The 23,485-nt window shown below is 48.6% G+C and overlaps 1 protein-coding gene across 1 annotated transcript; it reads left to right on the forward strand.

Annotated features, from left to right (window-relative positions):
- Positions 1–7,284: 7,284 nt before the first annotated feature.
- Positions 7,285–22,830, forward strand: LOC133926649 (probable flavin-containing monooxygenase 1). Its single transcript, XM_062372669.1, has 4 exons — positions 7,285–7,799; positions 21,306–21,540; positions 21,666–21,841; positions 21,965–22,830. Exons 1-4 carry the CDS (start codon positions 7,335–7,337, stop codon positions 22,691–22,693), a joined length of 1,605 nt encoding a protein of 534 aa, XP_062228653.1. The 5' UTR covers positions 7,285–7,334; the 3' UTR covers positions 22,694–22,830.
- Positions 22,831–23,485: the final 655 nt, after the last annotated feature.

Consider the following 23,485-nt stretch of genomic DNA (forward strand, 5'->3'; position numbering starts at 1 on the left):
TGGTAGACTGGAGCAATGTGAGCTGGTCGTTGCTGCCATGCAGGTCCACGACATCGTACTTGGAGAACTGTTGCACGAGCGTCGTGTACTTGTCCAGCATGGAATAGAGGGAGTAGACGAGGGTGGGAAGCTCCAGGAACCTGAGTCGACCACGAACGCGCCGAGCTGCAGCTGGATGAGCGGGTCGTCGCCACGAAGGCCACCGAGCAGGCCGTGTGTTCATGAGGCGGTGATGACGCCGTCGTCCACCACGATGTCGAGGCGCTGCCGGCTCAGAGTTATGAGGAACTGCGGAGCGACTGCGATGGGGAAGGTCCATGGTGAAGGCCTTTGTGCACTCATGCTCATGCTCCTTGGTGTCGAGGAAGACGCCGACGCGAGTGCCGTCGGTGAATCTGGGGCTAGGATCATAAGGGCCGATGAGGAAGTTGGCGTGTGTGGCGAACGGCACGCAAGCCTGGAAGCTACCCACGTCGGTGCGATCGACGAGGCCCGCGCCGAACTCCACTCGCTTCCTACCAAGGTCTGTTAGCAATCAAGGATCACATTGACAAACCCAAATCACACACACACACGAACACACGCGAATTTTGGAACTGGTTTTTATTTCAGAGGTCAGAGCTATTTTCCTCTTATGAGATTGCAACTGAAAAACGGGAACACTGTTTACCATCTGGAAAAAATAACAAGACACTACTTATACCAGCAGTGATTACAGGAATGGAAAACGCTAAAACTTAGCTACGATCCGAACAAAACGGGACTACATGCAACCGCATGAATTATTCTTCAGCTAAACTAGCACTACCGAGATGCTTGACGCATGATCTCCACCTGAGCACCTTCCACGCCACCTCCTGCTTCAGAGCCTGAAGAAGCGCTCGGCCTGAAGACTCGCTGCATCCAAAGCCACCACTGTCCCCACCTGTACATACAGGATTAAGTCCAACAATCTCCCCCCTAATCCTGACATGTGCTAAGATCTCTAACACCCAACAGGTGCCTCATTGCCTGCAGCTTCCCTGCTGTCAGTGCTTTTGTCAGCACATCTGCCCTTTGTTCTTCAGTACAAATCCAGTGCACTGAGATGTCACCCCTGCAAACATAATCTCGTATGAACTGATACCTCATATCAATGTGTTTGCTTCGACCATGGAACACAGGATTTTTCATCAAAGCAATTGCTGAATTATTGTCAACATACAGCTTCACACTCCCTTGCTTTTCTCCTGTCAATTCTTCAAGCATTGACTTCAACCACAATGCTTGACAGGCTGCTGCTGCTGCTGCCATAAACTCAGCTTCACAGGATGACAATGCCACAGTTTTCTGCTTTTGAGAAGTCCATGACACTAGGTTGTTGTTCAGATAAAATGCCATCCCTCCTGTGCTCTTCCTGTCATCCAGATCTCCCCCCAAATCACTGTCTGTGTATCCTGTCAGCACCTCTCTTCCTGTCCCTTGGACATACACCAGCCCAAGGTCAATGGTACCTTTGAGATACCTGAGCACTTGCTTCACTAGCTTCTGATGCATGACAGTAGGCCTTTCCATATACCTGCTGGCCACCCCAACTGCATATGAAAGATCTGGCCTAGTATGGAGTAGATATCTTAGACAACCAACAACTCTTCTGTACTCTGTGACATCCACAGGTTGACCATCTGAATCTTTGTGTACATGAGCTTTGTGTTCCATGGGGTACTTGGTTGGGTTACAATTCTCCATTTCAAACTGCTTCACTACCTTTCTGGCATAAGCTGATTGCTTGATTGTCACACTGCCTTCCTGCTGTGACACTTCAATCCCAAGATAGAATGAAAGTAACCCCAAATCACTCATTTCAAACTCTGCTGTCATCTGTCTTTTGAATGCAACAATCTCACTTAACTCAGCTCCTGTGACAATGAGTTCATCTACATATACACCAACAATGACTGCAGTTCCCCCTTCACCTCTTGTGTACATGGCCTGCTCTTGTGCACACCTTCTGAATCCCAACCTTTTCAAACTCTTGTCAAGTTTAATGTTCCAAGCACGTGGTGCCTGCCTCAAACCATAAAGGGCTTTGCTCAATTTCAACACATGTTGCTCTTTACCTTTAACTGAATATCCCTCAGGTTGAGCCACATACACCTCTTCCTCGAGATCTCCATTCAGAAAGGTTGTTTTGACATCCAGGTGATGCACTTGCCAACCCCTGTGTGCAGCTACTGTAAGAATTACACGCACTGTATCCATTCTGGCAACAGGTGCAAATACTTCTTCAAAATCTATTCCTTGACGCTGCACATAACCCTTGGCAACCAGTCTGGCTTTGTACTTGATCACTTCTCCCTCTGAGTTCTTCTTCAGTTTATAAACCCACTTCAAACCAATGGGTTTCTGCCCTGCTGGCAAGGTTGTGAGTTCCCAAGTTCCATTTCTTTCTATTGATTCTATTTCATTGTTCATTGCTACAACCCACTCAGAATGTCCTACTGCTTCTCCAAAGCTTGATGGCTCCTCCATCTCTGCCAGGAGTGCTTCACCATCTGGATCAGAGTTCTGCTCTTCATCATCTGAATCAAAATTCAGTGTCACCTCTTGTGTTCTCTGATAGACATCTTCAAAACTCCTAAACCGGTGAGGCTCCCCATCTGAATTTCCACTTGCAATTGACCTTGGTGATTGCTGCTCTTGCACTGGACTCATGGTTTCAGCTGTCAATGGTGTTGAATCCATCTGGATTGCTGGGAAAAGTGGAGCACTGGTAGCTGAATCTGCTGCTGCTGCTCCCTGCATGCTTCCTGCAGCTGCTACCCCCTCACCGGTACTCCACACAGGTGGATTTGTCATAGCTCCAATTCCTTCTTCTTCATGGAACTCTGCTGATCCCCACACATCTGCACCACCATTCCACTGCCATGGTACATTCTCTTCAAATTTTACATCACGACTTACAATGACTTTGCCCCGACGAGGATCGAGCAGACGATGTGCCTTGCATCCTTCCTCGACGCCGAGATACACCATCTGCTGACTCCGGTCGTCGAGCTTCTTCAGGTGTGGAGTCGCCACCTTCGCATGTGCCAAACAACCGAACACACGCAGGTGTCCCAAGTGAGGCTTCTTCCCTGTCCATGCTTCAAATGGAGTGCGCTCCCCCATTGCCTTCGTCGGCAAACGGTTCAATAAGTAAACCGCGTGCCGCACTGCCTCGCCCTAGAGCTTGCCTGGAACGTTTATGCTCTTCAACATGGATCGTGCCATCTCAACCACGGTCCTGTTTTTGCGCTCGACAACGCCATTTTGCTGTGGCGTGTAGGGCGCCGTGAGGTGTCGCTGGATCCCCGCCTCCTCGCACACTTCCGCGAACGCTGCACTCAGGAACTCACCGCCGCGATCACACCACAGCGTCTTGATGCGCCGCCCGCAAGAGTTCTCCACCAATGCCTTGTACTTCACAAACTCCGCACAAGCCTGATCCTTACTCTTCAACACATACACGTGCATCCATCTTGAGTAATCATCAACGAGTAACATGAAGTACCTATTACCAGCACTTGTCGACGGGGTGATCGGCCCACAGAGGTCGACATGAATCAGCTCGAGCTGCTCCTCCACCCGATGCAGCGCCTTCTGCGGGAATGCTCCACGCGTCTGCTTTCCCACCAAGCATCCGTGGCACAACTGATCCGGATGCGAGATCAGCGGCACACCTGCCGCCATGTGCTTGTCGACGAGGAGTTTCAGTGCCTTGAAGTTGACATGGCCGAGGCGACCGTGCCATAGCCATGCCGGATCCTCCATCTTCGTGAGCAGACAAGCAGGACTCGCCCGTGTCAGCTCAATATAGTACAGCCTATTTGATGATCGCTGCACCTTCATGATCAACCGCCTCGTCGATTTCTCAATCACCTCGAGCTCGCCTCCATCCAGCACCACACGGTAACCCATCTCGGTCAGCTGTCCAAGACTGATGAGATTGCAACACAAACGCAGAATGTAACACACATCTCGGAGAGCCCACTGGTCCCCATTCTTGCAATCAAACAGAATTGAGCCCTTTCCCATAATCTGCACAGTGGAACCATCACCGAACCTGACCTTGCCAGTGATTGCTTCATCCAGCTCCTGGAATTTCTCCCGATCGCCGGACATGTGGTTGCTGGCGCCGTTGTCAAGGTACCACGTGCTCCCGGCGGTCGTGCCTCTTCCTGCCAGGTACAGCTCGGGGAAGACTTTCTCCTCCGTCAAGAACACAGCCTCCTACTGCGCTCCTTGCACCTGCTCGAGCAGCGTCAGCTCCTCCGACACCGCGAGCAGAAGCGCTTGTTCCACATCATCCGCATGGGCATGGTGTGCCTCTTCTCCCTTCTTCGGCTCCTTGCATTGGCTGGCGTAGTGGCCGTAGTTTCGACAGTTGAAGCACTCGATGTGACTTTTGTCACGCGTGCCACCGCCGGCCGCTTCCTTCCCCGTCGAGTTTCCGTGCCCACCGCGGCCGCGCCCTCGGCCACGAGCACTCGCGTCCGGCGACTTGCCCTTGCCGGAGCCCTCGCCGACCGCTTTCTTCTGGCACGCCTCCCACTCCGCCTGAGTGAGGAGGAGCTGCCCGTTTGCAGTCGCGCCCCCCTGTGGGACGACGCGTTCGCTCCTCCAACGCCTTGAGTCGGCCCACCGCCTCTTCGAACGCCAGGGTGGAGAGGTCGAAGAACTGCTCGATGACGGTGATGAAACGCTCAGGAACTGTGTCGAACAGCTTCTTCACGAGCGCAGCATCGTCAAGAGTACCGCCCAGGCTACTGTACCTGATCGACATGGCCGACAGTCTCCGGGCGTACTGATCCACCGACTCGTCCTCCTTCATGCGCATGTTGTCGAAGTCGCTCTTCAACGTCTGTAGTCGCGCATCTCTAACACGATCAGCGCCGACGAACCTCGTCTTGAGGCAGTCCCAAATCTCCTTTGCCGTGATCTTGTTCGCCACCTGCATGAGAAGATCTTCCGGCAGGCACTGGATCAGATGCGACTTTGTCTTCTTGTCCTTCCTGACATCAACGGCCGCCCCGGCCGCCGGCTCGATCGCCTCCCAGACCTCCTGGTCCTCCATCATTGCCTTGACTCGGATCTTCCAGCTGGTGTAGTTCATCGCAGTGAGCTGCGGATACACATACCGCTCGCCGCCGCCGCCGCGGGAACCTTCTCCTCCGGTGACAATGGACATCGAGTTGAACCGGGGAAACTTGGGCATGCACTAACCTGAGCTCTGAGCACCAAATGTTAGCAATCAAGGATCACAGTGACAAACCCAAATCACACACACACGAACACACGCGAATTTTGGAACTGGTTTTTATTTCAGAGGTCAGAGCTATTTTCCTCTGATGAGATTACAACTGAAAAACGGGAACACTGTTTACCATCTGAAAAAAATAACAAGATACTACTTATACCAGCAGTGATTACAGGAATGGAAAACGCTAAAACTTAGCTACGATCCGAACAAAACGGGACTACATGCAACCGCATGAATTATTCTTCAGCTAAACTAGCACTACCGAGATGCTTGGCGCATGATCTCCACTGAGCACCTTCCACGCCACCTCCTGCTTCAGAGCCTGAAGAAGCGCTCGGCCTGAAGACTCACCGCATCCAAAGCCACCACTGTCCCCACCTGCACATACAGGATTAAGTCCAACAAGGTCATCATCGTGTTCCACGACACCGATCACACAATTTATCGAATAGGTTGTGGACGCCTTGCTGCTGCTGCTCGGCGGTGAAAACGGCTGGTACAGCGTCGTCTGCGTGATGGTGCCCATCCCCAGATTCAACGCTGCAGCTTTCTCGACGCCCCCTTCGTGGGCAAGAGGCACTACCGCGAACTACTCCTTGGAGCCTTGCTCTCGAGGTGGCGGCAGCGAGGATTTAGACAGCTCGCGCGCGTCTTGGTGGGTAGGAAGTTGACGTGATCCTCGCCGGCGACGGACGCCGACGAACCAGAACTGAATCCCATTATGCTCGGTGCGGACGCCACGGTGGAGGTGGCGCCGAACAGCCCCGGGGTCATCGACTCAGAAACAGTGGCGGATGCATCGAAGAGACTGGTTGACGAGGACGCTGAATCGGTGGATGTAGAAAAAGATGGGGAAGCCTTCGCCGTAGGGGTGGCAGAAGCAGCCTGGGCGGCGCACGCAGAGGTGGAGATGGCGCCGAATGTTGTTATTGCCGACGACGGCGCATGATGAGATGCGGCCGAGGGGGAAGTGGTCGGAGAAGGAAATTTGCCCGTCATGACGGTCCTCAGCCATCATCTCCATCAATTGCGCGAGCTACTGCTGAAGCTTCTTCTTCCTCTTGTCAGATATAGCAGTCCAGTCCTCCCAACTCATAGCGACTGACTCTAATACCAATTGTCACAAACCTCGCTCGATCAAACAACAATCCAACTCACGAACACCGATAAGAAGAGAACATCACAAAAAGAAGAGGTGGTCTGTAGGAGAGAAGGAAGAGCGGAGGAGCTCGAGGAGAAGAAGCCGATGGAGACGAGGTAGAAGACCGAGGTAGACCGAGGTAGGCCAACACCGATCCTTGCAATCCAGCCCGTAGTCCGGCCCAAGCCCAGTCTGTCAGCTCAGTCCGTGACACCTGACAAGAGCCAAGTCGGATGGTCGTAGCCATCGGCGAAAGTTGGGTGTGGCCGGGGCCCGGATCCACAAATCACAGTGGTGGCCGCCTGGGTCCAATGTCCTCCACTTCCACAAATCACGGTGGAGGCCGGAGGAGCAACTGGTCCCGAAGTCGGAGAAACAGAGATAGCTTGGAGGGGACGTGATGCAAGTGGAGGTGCACCACAAGGAGGTGATTGACATAAAAGTAATTTCTGGGGCCATGAGGATACGAAGACGGAGGACAAGAGAATATACCCATCCCCGTTCTAGCCGACGAGGAAAAAAATTTCCCCATTAACAATCCCATTGGGAAGAAGTTGTTTATGTAAACAAACATTTCGCAAGTAGAGTGAGAACCAGGCCACATTCAGATAAATAGGCCAAGCACAAAGATCTAAAATTTGAAGAATCCCTGAGTTGAGCGTATGTATCAGTGACAAATCACCGTTAATATCAGAGGATCCTCTCACCCTGAATCAGATCCACACAATTCAGGACACTAATAATTGTTATCGTCGCATGGCCTTCCTTTCTCTATCGAACATGGTTGGCCCTCTGCGAGTAGCTCTCTTCAGTTGACGTCGTTGACCACGTGTCGGTATTTGGTTGTTAGAAAGCAGCTGCCCATGTGCGCGAGTATTGCATTCCAAACGAGGAAACACGAGTAGCTAGCCAATGGACGCAAAGAAGAAGAGCGTGGCGATCGTCGGAGCCGGTCCCAGCGGTCTGGCGGCATGCAAGCACGCGCTGACCAGGGGCTTCCGGCCGGTGGTCTTCGAGGCCGGCGCCGCCGTCGGCGGCGTGTGGAGGCGGACGCTGGCTTCCACGAGGCTGCAGACGCCGGCGGCCGCGTACCGGTTCTCCGACTTCCCGTGGCCGCCGGGCGCCGCGGCCGACGAGCGGCTATTCCCGCGCCACGACCAGGTGCTGGAGTACCTGACCGCGTACGCGCGGCGCTTCGGCGTCATGGAGCGCGTCAGGTTCCGCAGCAAGGTGCTCGGCGCCAGCTACGTCGGGGCGCCGGAGCAGGAGGTGGCGGCATGGGAGCGGTGGTCGGGGAACGGCGAGGCGTTCGGCGACGGCACGGGCAAGTGGCACCTCACCGTGCAGCACGGCGACGGCGAGTCGGAGAGCACTCAGGTATGATTTCATTTCATTAGTGCACGCATAGTACACGGTCGGTGACGGTAGGTCTGATTCGTTTGGATGCGTTCCAAGAAGTCACCCGGCCGCCGGTTTGGTTAAGTTCGAAATGGCGAGATTGCGATCCTATGCACGCCAACTCGGAAGGTCCAGGAATCGCGCTCAAGCAATAATGCAGTCACAGATCAATAAATAGTATAAGAAAAAATTAAATAGCGCATACTCTTCTATTGCAAAATAGATGACGTTTTAAAGTTAAGTCTAATAATTAAGATAAAATATAATATGACTATTTACCATCTTTTAACCATTTATTACATTGGAGATAAGACTGGTATTAAAAAAGAAGTTACTTGATGAAAGGTTAAGATTAGAAAAAATTACTAAAATTATCTCGAAATCCTAGAACGTTATATATTTTAAACATTGTAGAAGCAGTAGCGGATCCAGGGTCAAATTTTAGGGGAGTTTAACTTCTTCTTCTTTCTCCTTCCTCTTCTCATTTTTCTCTCCTACTTCCTTCTCCTCTTCTTTCTCTTTCATATCCAAAAATTATATAAAAGGCTTGAGGGGCTTCAAATGTTTCTGGGTAGGGGGCTCACGCCATTGAAAATGTCCATGTGTAGAAGTAGAAGAGTATACAGTTATAGACTAAAAAAACACCAATCCGCGACCATTTGTCATTGCCGATTCTTTAAAACCCGACAATAATAACATATAATTGTTGGTTTACGTTAAGAACCGAAAAAACCAGCAGTGAAAATATTATAACTACTTGTTCATATTAAGAGCCGGTCATGATAACTAAGGGAGCATCACTGTTAGTTTATGCTATGAACCAACAGTGATGATTTGTAGCTTGTCTTCGAAAATTTATAACTTTTTATACGGAGTCGAATGGAGATAATTTTTATATAAAAATTATAGCTCTCGACAAGATCTATAACTTTGTAGTTGAAAAGTTTTTATTTGAAGCCATCTACATACCCAAATCTGGTCCGCAAGTATTTTGGCATCCGTAACCTATCGAGTTCGACTTCTTTTGTCGTTGTTACCTCATAGGAATACTTAGGGCCTGTTTGTTTGGGCTTCTGCTTTTAGGATTTTTTGAAAAGCTATGCTTTTGGTTTATTTGAAAAACTGCTTTAGGAAATAGATTGTTGGTTTCTCCAACAAATTTTTGATTTCTCAGCACATAGCTTCTCAGAAAAGCGTCTCTCAGTGAGCTTCTCAGTTTTATTTTATTTTCCTCAGAAGCAGATTTTTGGTTTCTCCAGAAGCCACTTCTCCTAATCCCATTTGTCCTGGCTTCTGGTTTCTGGTAGCAGCAGAAGCAGAACCAGAAGCAGAACACAAACATGGCCTTAGTTGGATGAATATGCAATGTGTTGGGGAATGGTCTCGTGTGCCCCTTCAGATGGTGAGTCGAAGTCTACTGGTGGTCGTACACTGATGAATATTGCAGTTGTGTTTTAGGAAGCGCAGGCGAAGCCTCTGGCAGGCCTTCGGACGGAGACCGGAGGTCGACCGATGGTGCCAAGTATCAGCGCAGGCGAAGCCTCTAGTGGGCCTTCAGACGGAGACCGAAGGTCAACCTGCGACGCCGAGTAACAACGCAGGTGAAGTCTCTAGCGGGCCTTTGGACAGAGACCAAAGGGTGCTTCGGGACGCAGTGTCAAGGCTGGTCGAAGGTGCCCTGAAGGCCCATGTGCGACTGGCCTTATGGGGGCTCGGGCGAAGGCGCGGCGTCCGTCAAAGCCTATGTAGTGGTCTAGGGTATAATTGTAAATGTGTAAATGTGCTTAATGGTACCAAAATACCCTCGAATATGCCAGAAATGTGGCAGTTAGGGGGTAATACTGTAAATTATGGCATGTAGTGGTTGAGTACGGGCTATAAATAGGCCAGCACTGTAACTGATGTGACACATGAATGAGACTATCCATCTCCCCATAAATACGTGTCGCATCTCGCTGCCTTTGGCTCTCTCTCTCTCTCTTGGCCGAAGACTTCCCCTGGTTTTGTGACTTAGCTACTAACAGTTGGTGTCGTCCGTAGGGATCGAACAATCCGAAGCCATGGCACCTAAAAAGAAGACAGAACCACTTGGTACATCAACAACATTGCTGGAGCAGCTGATTCTAGCAGGGGCTTCAGCCGAAACACTCCCTTCGGCGGTGTCGGAGTCGGTCAATACTTCGACCGGTGGAGCTGACGGCAGCCATCAAGGACATGATGATGTGAATGTGGTGCCCCCGGAGGATGACGGAGATCGTCACAAAGCAGCTCTACAGGAAGACGCAGCAGCAGCAGTGCGAAGGGTAGAAGCTAACATTCGCGCCTACTTCGAGGCTTCGGTGGGAGAAAGGGGAAAGGCACGTGTTGATGAAGAGTCGGACAACCTTGGTAACTTTGAAGAATATGAAGATGAACATGAGAAAGATGAGAAAAAAATATGACAACCTTGGTAACTTCGAAGATATCATCTTCGCCGATGCTTTAGACAGGATGGGCTTGCAATGAAGTGACCTTCAGTAGGCTGGGTCCTCGCTGCTAGGCTTCGGGGGAAAAGCAATCAATGCTTTAGGAAAGATAGAAATCCCGGTGTCATTTGGCGAAGGGTCAAACTTTTGAACGAAGGACATCACCTTCGATGTGGTTGATATCAACTATCCCTATAATGCAATTTCGAACGGGGAGTACTGAATACATTCGGAGCAATACCGCACCATGCATATTTGTGCATGAAGATGCCTAGTCCATGAGGTGTCATAACAATGCTTGGAGATCAACAAGTGGCCCATAGGATTGAAGTGAGAAACACTCCGAGCCGGCGAAATGTCCATGTAGTGGCTGGACCTTCGGTGAATCTTGAAGAACGCGAAGAACAACCATAGGTAAAGATGATGGCGAAGGCTAGACAACAAGGCTAGACCAAGAAAGTGCTGTTATGTCAAGACATGCCAGGCAAAAGAGTTGTCATCGGGTCAGAAATCATAGAAGAAGCTGAGCAAAGGTTGATATTGTTCCTTCGCAACAATGAAGATATCTTCGCCTTGTCTCCATAGGATTTGCAAGGAGTCAGCAGAGAAATCATTCAGCATACTCTAAATGTAGACCCGAATACGAAGCCTAAGAAGCAAAAGCTTCGGAAGGCTTCAAAAGATAGGGAAGAGGCAGCGAAGGCTGAGGTGCAGAAGTTGCTTGATGCCCGAGTGGTGCGCAAAGTATTGCATTCTGAGTGGCTGGCCAACCGGTGCTAGTCAAGAAAAGTAATGGCAAGTGGAGGATGTGTAGATTTTACAGACCTAAACAAAGCTTGTTCGAAGGATGACTTTCTGCTGCCACAAATTGATTAGCTGGTGGACTCCGCTACTGGCTGTGAGATGTTGAGTTTTCTGGATGCATATTCTGGGTACCACCAGGTTTGGATGGCGAAGGAGGAAGAGGAAAAAACAAGTTTTAGAACATCCTTCGGTATATATTGGTTCATAAGGATTGCCTTCGGCCTTCGGAATGCTAGTGCCACCTTCGCCAGGTTGGTATAGATAGTGCTGAAGTCACAACTGGGGTGAAATGTCTCGGCATACGTCGATGACATAGTGGTCAAAAGCATCATAGAGGAAAAACACCTCGATGACCTTCGAGAAACTTCTGAAAACCTATGAAGTGCAGGTCTAAAGCTAAGCCTAGAAAAATGTGTGTTTGGTATGCGATCTGGAAGGTTGCTGGGCTTCTTGGTCTCTTGTAGGGGCATCGGGGTAGATCCTCAAAAAATTCAAGCAATAATTGACATGAGACCTCCCTAGAATAGGAAACAAGCACAGCGCCTGGCAGGGAGATTGGTAGCTCTGAACTGGTTCATCGCAAAATCAGCAGAGTGAAGCCTACCTTTCTTCAAAATGCTAAAAGGATCCAACCCTTTCAAATGGGGCGCAGAGCAGCAGGAAGCCTTCGACGAGTTGAAGAAATATCTGACAAAGCTCATGGCCCTGTACAGCCCCTATCCCGAGGCTGAGTTGTTGTTGTACATAGCAACATCCCCTTCGGCAGTAAGTGTCGTACTTGTGCAAGAAAGGCAAGAAAATGACAAATTACAGCATTTTTTGGTATACTATTTATTGAAGGCTTTGGTAGGGCTGAAGAGGTTCTACTCTTAAATGGAGAAGATGGCCTAGGCGCTAGTAATGGCATCACGAAAGCTTCGCTATTATTTTACAGCTCACAAGATAACAGTGCCCACCTCCTTACCCCTTCGTGTCATGTTTGAAAATCGTAAAGCTATAGGGAGGATTGCAAAATGGGCTACATAGATTGCACTATTCATGTTAGCTTTCGTCGCAAGAACACCGATAAAGTCTCAGGCATTAGCAGAGAAGTCTCAAACATTAGCAGAGTTTGTGGCGGACTGGACGCCGCAGGCCAAAGCTCCAGAAGAAGTATCGTTAGACCCAGTTTGGATCGTGCATTGTGACAGAGCCTGGGGGGCTTTGGGTGCTGGCGTGGTGGCATTAGTATCTTCGCCTTCGGGAGTGAAGTTGTGATACGTCGCTAGGCTTGAGTTTCAATCAACAAACAACATTGCAGAGTACGAAGTAGTTCTCCTCGGGCTTTGTAAGGCACATGCGTTGGGCGTCCGAAGGGTCCTAGTCAAGACAGACTCCAAGGTGGTCACAAGCCAAATTGAAAAGACATTTCATGCGAAGGAGCCAGAACTGGTCAAGTATATGGTAGTGGTGCGAAGGTTGGAAAAGCATTTCCTGGGATTTACAATCAAGAGCATATCAAGGAATCACAACTTCGAGGCCAATGACCTTGCAAAGGCCACGACGCAAAATCTACCAATACCGCCAGATGTGTTTTATCAGAGGTTGAAGGTGCCAGCCATCGAGGCCCCTTTGCAGGAGGCACGCTCAGTAACTATAATTGAGAGCGAAGATTGGTGCTCCCCTATAATGGCATACCTTCGCGGTTACTATGACCTCGAAGATAATGTTGAGGTGAAACGCATGGCGCAAAGAGCTAGAAACTACAAAATTATGGGAGCCGAATTGTACAAGATGGGAGTTTGTGCACCGATGCTTCGATGCATATCCCAAGCAAAGGGGCAAAACTTGCTCAGAGAAATACACGGAGGACTATGTGGCTTGCACATCGGCACTCGAGCACTCATCGAGAAAGTATACAGGTAAGGATTCTTTTGGCCAAAGGCTATCTCTGATGCGGAGTACATAGTCCGAAGCTACGTGAAGTGCCAATACATAGTCAAGGGTTCAAACAGGCCTTTGACAAAGAGGCAGCTCATACCACTAATCTGGCCATTAATGCGGTGGGGAGACATAATCGGACAAACACCAGTCGTCCCGGGAAACTTGCGTTATGCCATTGTCACAATCGAGTACTTCTCGAAATAGGTGGAGGCAATGCCGCTAGTGAACATAGCATCAAAAAATGTCCAAAAATTCTTGTGGCATCGTCTGCCGCTTCGGTGTCCCTCGCGAGGTGACCGTTGATAATGGTACGCAATTTGACAACGAAGGGTTCAGAAAATTCTGCAAAGGCCTGGGAATTAAAGTCCATTTCGTATCAGTGTATCACCCGCAATCAACTGGAGTTGTGGAGAGGGCAAACAACATCGTCTTAACTGGTGTCGCATGACATCTGCAAGGTCTGCCAAAAGAAAAGTGGGTGGAAGAGCTGCTGAAGGTCTTGTGGTCCGTAAAAACAACGGTAACAAGACCAACAGGGTTCACGCTATTTCGTTTGCTCTTTGGCGAAGAGGCAATTATTCCAGAGGAATGTAAAAATAAACCATTTCAAGTCATGGCTAAATCAGCCCAAAACGAAGTATCAATATCAAAAGATGCACTAGAGGAGGTAAGAATGCAGGCCATCGAAAACCTGACCAGATATCAAGAGGAAAATAGGAGATGGAGAGACAAGAAAGTGTCCCCGAAGGAGTTCGCTCCTGGAGACTTGGTACTGTGGAGGCTCACCAATACTTCGACTATGGGAAAATTGCAAAGTAGGTGGGACGGACCTTTCTTGGTGAAGAGGTCGTTAAGGCCCGGGTCTTATCACCTGGCTACTGTCAAGGGGAAGAGCTTCCACACACTTGAAATACCGACAACCTTCGCAAGTTTTATGTGTAGTAACCATAGAAGATGTATTCGCATTGGTGGGCGAAGTACATGAATCAATGCAACATTTATGTAATTTTCTTTCTGCAATTCAATAAAATAATATACGGGTGTTGTACTCTTTTCCTCAAAAGGGGAACCCTTGGTCAGGGCGTGAGGTTTTTAACGAGGTAGTGACCTTTGTAAACCCTATGATATATATGGAATTACCCCCCAAAAAACGTGTACTTTTGCTGAATTTATGTATAATTCATCATCGAAGTGTTGCAGACCTTTGAAAAAATGAAGCACACCAATCAACAGAGGCGGGCTGAGAACTTGCCATAAAAGTCAAGGTATGGAATGTCAAAGAAAGACATCGCACCTTTCGACTTTAGACGGGCGTAAACCCGCAGCAAAAGTTCGAAGTTTATTAGTCGCTTTGAAGTTGTCCGTATTTTAAAGTATCTATCTTTTTGCAGCATCTTCACCCTTATGGCAAAGTAATTATGATTCAGTTATACACATGAATATCTGTGTAATGCTAAAAAAATATCAAAGTGCTATTTAACCTCAAAGAAGATGGCGCACCTCTCAACAAAAAGTCGGGGGCTAAGAGTGCCTGTCCCCGCACCGAAGGCAAAACATACCTTCTTGAGCAAAAGCCGAAGTGCTGCTTGACCTCAAAGAAGGCGGCGCACCTCTCGATTAAAAGTCGGGGGCTAAGAGTGCATTCCTCCACACCGAAGGCAAAACATACCTTCGGGAAAAGAAAGTCAAAGTGCTGCTTAAACTCAAAGAATATGGCGCACCTCTCGACTAAAAGTCGGGAGCTAAGAGTGTCTGCCCCCGCACCGAAGGCAAAACATACCTTTGGGAGAAAAAGCCGAAGTGCTGCTTCACCTCAAAGAAGGCGGCACACCTCTCGACTAAAAATCGCGGGCTAAGAATGTCTGCCCCCGCACTGAATGCAAAACATACCTTCGGGAGAAAAAGCAAAAGTGTTGCTTGACCTCTAAGAAGGCGGCGCACCTATCAACTAAAAGTTGGGGGCTAAGAGTACTTGCCCCCGCACCAAAGGCAAAACATACCTTCGGAAAAAAAAGCCGAAGTGCTGCTTAACCTCAAAGAAGATGATGCACCTCTCGACTAAAAGTCGGGGCTAAGAGTGTCTGCTCCCACACCGAAGGCAAAACATACATTCGGGAGAAAAAGCCGAAGTGCTGCTCGACCTCTAAGAAGGCGGCACACCTATTGACTATAGGTCTGGGGCTAAGAGTGCTTGCCCTCGCACTAAAGATAAAACATACATTCGGAAGAAAAAGCCAAAGTGTTGCTCAGCCTTAAAAGAAGGTGGCGCACCTCTCGACTCAAAGATAGGGGCTAAGAGTGTCTGCCCCTGCGCCGAAGGCACAAGATACCTTCGGAAACAAAAAAAAGGCAGCGAACAAAGAAGCCTAACGTTAATCCTGAAACATGAACAATGTCTACAAAACAAAATGAAAATTCGATGACATAAAAGTCGAAGCATGGACAACCATCGCCACAAAATGTGCAATCGCATTTATGATTAATAGCAATTACAAAGCGAAACCAAGAAGGGAGATACATTGCCCTTGAGGAATCGGCCGTAGATACTAGGCCTTCGAGTGCGAATACACGATTAAATGAAAGGTAAATTTATCAAGGCAATGTTAGAAGTAGTCGTCAACAAATTATGCTTCGCGTGCGGTGCTACCGAAGATCCCGACGGCTTCAAAGTCAAGGGGGGCATTTTTCAAATGGCGCTTCGCGCGCAGTTCTGTCAAAGATCCCTATGGCTTCAAAGTCGGGGGGATAGTGTTTTCCAAATGACGCTTCGCGCGGTTCTGCCGAAGGTTCCAACGGCTTCAAAGTCGGGGAGGGGGGATGGCATTTTTCAAATGACGCTTCGCGTGCGGTTCAGCCGAAGGTCCCTACGACTTCAAAGTCAAGGGAGATAGCATTTTCCGGATCACGATTCGGACACGATACGACTGAAGATCCAAATCGATGAAAGACCGAGTCGATAAGCTCAATATATAATGGCTAAAGATAATAATCGTTTCAACGTTAACGACTTTATCCCACAAATTCATCAACGTAAGGATCTTCAAAATCTTTATACCATTGGCTAAAGCCAAATTGAAAGGCTATGCTTTGATTGGCATGAAAAGGCAGCGTTGGATCCAATGGGAATCCAATATAATTAGATGAAGAAGTGGTAGACGAAGATGTAGGCGAAGCGCTCTTGCCTTCGACATGTCGCACTATTTGCGAAGGCCCTTGGTGGTAGCAAAATTGAAACTGACAGGGCAGGAATCCATGATTATTGTCTTTCGACTCAGGCTTCAGGTCGACGAACATATGTTGAGGCTCGAAGTCTCCACGCGCAATCCTGTGGGCCTCACGCTTAGCATTTCGGGTCTCTAAAACCGAAGGGCTAAACGACTTTCAGAATGCTTTGGAGTTGGCATTCCTTACATCATAGGACCTACACTTCGCTCTCAGTACCTCCAAAATCAATAGCTAGGTGGTGACGGTGGAAGGAGTCCCAGCAAGACCAAGACATAAAAAAATTTGTCCCGCATCACAGTGATGAGAACTGCATCTTTGGCTACCTGCGTAGTGCCCGAAGGGAGGACCTGTGTAGGGAGCGAAGATAGTGAAAACATTTAACAATAATAAAAGCATATATATTACAATATATTTTACTTGGTAACCAAACGTTCAAAACCCAAAACAACACTTCGCACACTCTTCACACCTTCTCATTTTCTTCGGCCACCTTGGTCGTCGCTCTGGCGGAAGGGTCATCTTTCACTTTTGCCTGCATAACAAAGGGTCCATGAATACGCAGGTGGCAAAAATCTCAAAAGTAGAGCTAAAAAATAAAAAATAAATAAAAATGTACTCATTGGCGGTTGATTTCTGCCTCCCGGAGGGCGAGCTCGTGGCCATGTTTACATCAGTAGTTGGCGATGAACAATCGCGCAGTGGCCTTCAATGCCCTCGACACAACCGAAGTTGACATGTCCGAAGGATTGTAGAAGGTTAATTTTTGAAGCGCAGTATGATGGTCACAACCAGTCATCTCAATTGACTGGACTAAACTTCTGGCTGAGACCATAGCGCAGCAGTCACCGTACAGCTAGGCCTAAAAGGCTACCACTGGTTACGCAGATCCATCCAACAATGCCACTAGCCCGACAAGGTTAAGCGTTGGAGGCGTGGTCGAAGCACCGATTCCATCGAAAGTATTGCTAATTGCTTCGCAGGCTCAACAACCTTTGGCTCCAGTTCTTCTAGCATAATGAGGGCATCGTCGGATAGCGCCTTCGCCTCATCCAGTTCTTCGCGCAGTCGCTGCACTTTAGCTTTTTCAGCGTTGCAGAGGGCTTGCAGCTCCGAGACTTGAGCTTTGAACGCCGTTAGATTCTGGCGAAGGTAGGTGACCTCTTCATCTGCACTTTGTTTGCCAGAGCGAAGGGAGCTCACTTCTTTTTTAAGCTATTGCGAGTGCAGATCATCCTCCTTCGCTCGTTGCGTGAACTCCCTTTTTTGGGCTTCGGCCTTCTCCGCTTGGACATGAAACAGGGTCCTTTGCGTCTCCACTTTTTTTTCGCGGGCCTCAAAATGTTCCGCTTGCTTGTGCTGAGCTCGTGAAATAAGCATAGCCTGCGATAACGCAGATGAATGAGAACGAGTAAGCGAAGAAAAGTTGAAGGACAATACAAAATACCTTTGTAATTGCCACGTCGGAGGCATCGATGAGCTCAACAGCGGGCTTTCGCACCAGAGAAATCTCAAGCTCGGGGAGAACGAAGTTGCCAAACATCTTCTTTGTGTCATTGACCTCCCTCGAGCTTGGCTCATATGAAGAAATCTTGAAGGCTTCGGTGTCAATAGCCTTCGCGTCAAGTAAGCCGCTATGACTCATAAGCCCCTTTCCGCCACGGTGAGGCATGGGTGGCGAGGTATTTTCCTCTTCAGTCTATGTGACTATGTGGCCTTCGGACGAACTGTCCTTAGAGGAAGAACTCAAAGATGAAGAGGTAGAGGCCGATTCAGCTCCTGCTTCTTCGACCTTTTTTGCTCCTTCAGCTTCCTTAGCTTCCCTCCCCCCTGGCTCGACGGTAATGCATGGATCCGAAGGTTCATCCTCTTTGTCCCCAAGAATTAGCGTGGCAAGGTCCACACGTGCAGAAAAGATGGGATTCGGTGAGGAAGAGGGAAGATCCTGTGTGCCCTTCGGAGGCTCTTGTCGAAGGGGCACAGTTTGAATTGCCAGTGAGCCTTCGGGGGTCACTTCCTCGCCCAGGTCATCGACGGCCACTTCGCGAGGTCTATTCTTCAGGGCAAGTGCCTTCTTCTTTTTGCCCCCTCGCGGCGATGGTTTGCGATTTTCCGCTTTTTTTTGGCTGTCTGCAGCAGATTCTCCACTGGCCTCAACGTTTGGGGAGCCCTCTCCTTCGCCCTGACCTAATGAGAGCATGGTCACCTTCAGCCTGTCCTTATAGGCAAGGCCTTGTAACTCGAAAATCCAATTAAGTCACCGATCGAGCCCCTGGTCGGCGCAGAGCTGGGCTTCGCCCTGGGTAAATTTTCCAAGAAGAAGCATGGCTTTAGTCTCCACTTCGGCAACCGTCAAGTCTGCCACAAAGCATACAATGTAAGGAAATGGCATAGAGCCAAAGTGCATTTAAGTACATGATAAAAGATACATGTGAAACCTCAAAAGTCAGGCTGGGGATGGTAGAGTCCCTCTGGCACTTTGTCACCTAATTTCGGGATGGTCCAGCCGTGGCTAAGGGGTCATACCCTGAACGTCACGAACTCATCAACGAGATTGCATGTGGTCAGATGCTTCGCGCACCTGGTGAAGGCTTCAAATGCCTCCCTTTGAGAAGCCTTCAGCTATACATCGGGTGCGCAATTCCCCTTCACCTCTTCGCACTTGGACACGAGAAACTCCTCTCGGTCCACCTTGTGGTAGAACTACCACTGTGTCCAGTCCTTCGGCCATTTGCTTATGTATGCCACGACTGGCGTGGCCAGGATGGCGCGATAAGTAAAGTTCAAGCAACCATAATGGGCTTTGCTTTGCACGATAGACATGAAAACCAGCTTCAGTTGGTGATGGAACCTGTGGGCTGCGGCGAAGGCCTTGGCCGATGCCTTCGTTCCTTTGAAACTCGCCGCCCAGGAGAAGAGGCTGAGCCGAACGATGGCGTTCGGTGTCAGCTGGTGGAGGTAGATTTCAAACAGCTTTAGAACCTTCGGCGCCATCTCATCGCAAGGAAGATGAAGCCCCACTCATAAGTAGTCGATGAAGACAATGGCTTCGTCATCTTCGGCCTCCGGAGTCTCTTGGCCCTTCAGAAGCCTAACCTTTGAAATATCGCTAATAAAACTCTCTTTTACTAGTCCAACCAAAATTTCTTCGTCAACCTTATATTTTTCAATCCAATAGGTCTTCAAGCTATTTGTCTTTCCTCTTGGAGCCATTGTCACTGGGCTTCGGAAAGAAAGGTGACTGCAAGAGTCTTCTTACGAGAGCTACAGCTTCAGCAGATTCAAGCGGTAAAATTGAAGCGTCAGGTGGAGCGTATTTATAGTGGTGAAAAACAGGGTTAATAGCGGTTGAAACGAGGCGCGTTGGAAATTGAACCTTTGCCGTAAAAGATGGTTCAGCATGAGGCGAAGACATTTAGCGTCATCGAGCCCTGACCGTTGTGTGGGGGCAGAATGATCATATCCCCATGAAAAAATAATGATGATGAACAACATGACAGGGCTATCTGCTAAAAGGTAAAATGAGCCTCCAGGGGTCTTCGACAGGCCGAAGGGGACGGCATTCAGCTATATCATTTGATTCATAGGTTCGGCCCATCGAAGATGAACCTTACCTGTAGGGGGCTACTGTTGGGGAATGGTCTCACGTGCCCCTTCAGATGGTGAGTCGAAGTCCACTGGTGGTCGTATAATGACGAATAATGCAATTGTGTTTCAGGAAGTGCAGGAAAAGGCTCTGGCGAGCCTTCAGACGGAAACTGAAGGTCGACCCGCGGTGCCAAGTATCAGTGTAAGCGAAGCCTTTGGCGGGCCATTAGACGAAGACTGAAGGTCAACCTGTGACGCTGAGTAACAGCACATGCGAAGTCTCTGGTGGACCTTCCGACGGAGACTAAAGGGTGACTCAGGATGCAGCATCAAGACTGATCGAAGATGCCCTTAAGGCCTATGTGCGATTGGCCTTATGGGGGCTTAGGTGAAGGTGCAGCGTCCGTCGAAGCCCATGTAGCGATCTGAGGTATCATTATAAATGTGCAAATGTACTTAATGATACCAAAATACCCTCGAATATGCTGGAAATGTGGCAGTTAGAGGGGTAATACTGTAAATTATGGTATAAAGTTGTTAAGTACGGGCTATAAATAGGTTGGCATGTAACTAATGCCATGCACGAATGAGACTATATATCTCCCCATAAACACGTGTAGCATCTCGCTGTCTTCGGCTCTTTCTCTTGGTCGGAGACTTTTCCTGGTTTGGTGACTTAGCTACCAACACAATAATATAAAAATATAACTTAGGCAAATAATCATGTCTAATGATTGTAATTATATAGTGAATGGTAATATACGCAATGCTTAATTTGGTTCACATTGAAGCAGTAGAAAACAAGTATCGGCTTGCATGCTTTTAGTTAGATATTAAAAAAATAATAGAAAATTCATATGTAGTTGGATGAAAAATATTTATAAAAAAAGCTGTAGCTCTTGATGATATCTATAACTTTATAGTTGACAATTTTTCATTTGAACATTTTGATGCCTAAATAATTATCAAAATCTTTGGATAAGAAGTGTCAAAAGAAAAAAAATATCATATTACTCTTATCAATCAGTGATAGATGAGATGGTAAAGATGTTTCATGTAAGGTGAGAGGTTACTGATTTGACTCCTACGAACCACACGCACATAGTTCATATGAAAATCGTATGACTTATATCTTTGTGCGACCATGCCCATATAGAATGTGGGTGGTGTAGGTGAGATTTTTTTTAGTTTTTTAGTCCTGAAAAAACTCGATCTGGAGGCTGATTATCACTACCGAGTTTGCAATGCTGATTCGAAAACCGACAATAATACTAATTATGAATTGACACTGATAATATTTTTCTGTAGTAATAACATCTATCTTAGCACTTTGCAACTCTTAGCAATCTTGATCCCTTTTAAAAAGAACTCGCCTAGAGGAGACACGTTCACCCTAGCACTAATATGGCGAGAAAGTTGGGAATCGAATCGCCAATATATCTCAGGGAAAGAGAAAGCCTCAATTTGATCCCATGTTAGACAGACGTACAGGTTTGATTTCCTTATCCTGTGTGTCGGGAGGTATGGCGTCGCAAAGATCCCCACGTTTCCGCAAGGGAGAGGCCCCGAAGTGTTCCACGGGCGAGTGCTCCACTCCATGGACTACTCAAGCATGGCGCACGCGGACGCCGCCGAGCTTGTCAGAGGCAAGCGCGTCGCCGTGGTCGGTGCGGGCAAGTCAGCCATGGACACCGTCGCACAGTGCGCCGAGGCCAACGGTGAGGTCGAACGAGATGCCTGCTAATTTGGTTTTGCAATACGTTTTTGCATATGACATCCTCAAAAATCATGAGCAGGCTAAGAAGCTTACGTCCGTGCATTCTCTGAGCATTGTGTCTGTCAGGTACCAGGCACCCATGCACAATGATTTACAGGAGCGCCCATTGGATGGTGGATCCCCAGGTTGCCCAGCGCGTAAAATCCGTGACGGTGACCTCGACCCGGTTGGCCGAGCTCATGGTTCGCAAGCCCGGAGAGGGATTTGCTCTGAGCCTTCTCGCCACCATGTTGACTCCACTGGTAAGACTTGAGGCCACCATATTCATACCCGATCGAGGCCCTGTTTGGAACGCGAGAATCCAACTATTCTGTTCCATACGACTATACGAGACCTATGTCACCTAACCACATTTGTTTCTCCAGAGATGGCTGCTATTGAAGCTGGCCGAGACCTACTACAAAACGCGCATCCCGATGCGAAAGCACGGGATGGTGCCTGACTACAGCCTCGCGCGATCGAGCCTGGGTTGGCGGTTAGGCACACTCCCTGACAGGTTCTACGACAGGGTGGACGATGGCAGCGTCGTGCTCAGGAGGTGCGACTCCTTCAGCTTCTGCGACGAGGGCCTGGTGCTGGACGGTGGTGACACCGGCAAGCTCGTCGTTGCCGACGTGGTCATCCTCGCCACCGGCTTCGACGCCGACCGGCCGCTGCAGGACGTGTTCGCGTCGCCCTGGTTCAGCGAGATCGTCGCGGCAGGGGCTTGCTCGGACGACGCCGTCCTCCCTCTCTACAGGCACTGCGTGCACCCGCGGATCCCGCAGTTGGCGGTCGTCGGGTACGCGGAGAGCGGGGCGAGCATATACCCGTACGAGATGATGGCCAAGTGGGTGGCGCACCTGCTCGACGGCGCCGTCCGCCTGCCCAGCGTCCAGGACATGGAGCGGAGCGTGGCGGAGTGGGCACAGTGGGGGCGGTGGGCGAGGCAGCGCAGCGGCGACTTCTTCCTCAAGTCGTGCATCCACACCGTCACGACGTGGTACCACGACCAGCTGTGCCGGGACATGGGGTATAGCGCGAGGAGGAAGGACGGGCTCCTCGCAGAGTGGTTGCAGCCGTATGGCCCCGCGGACTACGCTGGCATCCAGTGAAAGCAGAGAGAGCTCGGTTCGGGGAATCCGTCAGCACTTTGTCATCTGTTGAAAGATTGAGCAAAAATATGTCTTTTTTGACCCGTTAGATCTAGATGTGATATATTTTAGAGGTAATTATAGTGATAATTATATCATATATCTATATTTATATGAATAATATGTTATTCTAAAAATGACTATAGTTTATATTGATTGATAAGTATGTGATTTATTTATTAAACTCTTTATTTATATCATGATGTTATTCTTAGTCAATTCCTGGTCGTATATCATTGTGATGATACAAAAGATCAGCACATGTATTAATTGATAATCATGTTTCAAAAATCATAGATATAAAGATACCAGATCAATAGTGTGAATATTTATATTAGAGAACATGATTTTAGATAGAATCACCTTGACATATATAATGTGCTATCAGTTGTTATCTCAATTGTTGTACCTGTAGGATCCTTAGATCTGAGATCGTCGTTAATTCAAGAATGTGTAGTTACATATTTTGATGTTGTCAAACGCTATTCCGTAATTGTGTAGTCATAAAGTTAGTTTTTGGGTTTATAATGAAATATGTCGTGGGGTATGAGCGATCAAGATAGAATTTACCCATCTTTGATAACGACAGAGATATCTCTGGGCCCCTCGAGGTAGTTGGATTAAGAAAGTGTATGGCTATGCCAATATGATTATATTAATTATGATGAATCAACTACTTGATCGAGTGAATGATCGAACTATCATAAGGATGGCACGTATCTCGCCTTGAGCTTGCCTGGTATCGTGAGGTGA

This window comes from Phragmites australis, chromosome 8 (assembly GCF_958298935.1).
Source record: "Phragmites australis chromosome 8, lpPhrAust1.1, whole genome shotgun sequence".
In the NCBI taxonomy this organism is placed as follows: domain Eukaryota; kingdom Viridiplantae; phylum Streptophyta; class Magnoliopsida; order Poales; family Poaceae; genus Phragmites; species Phragmites australis.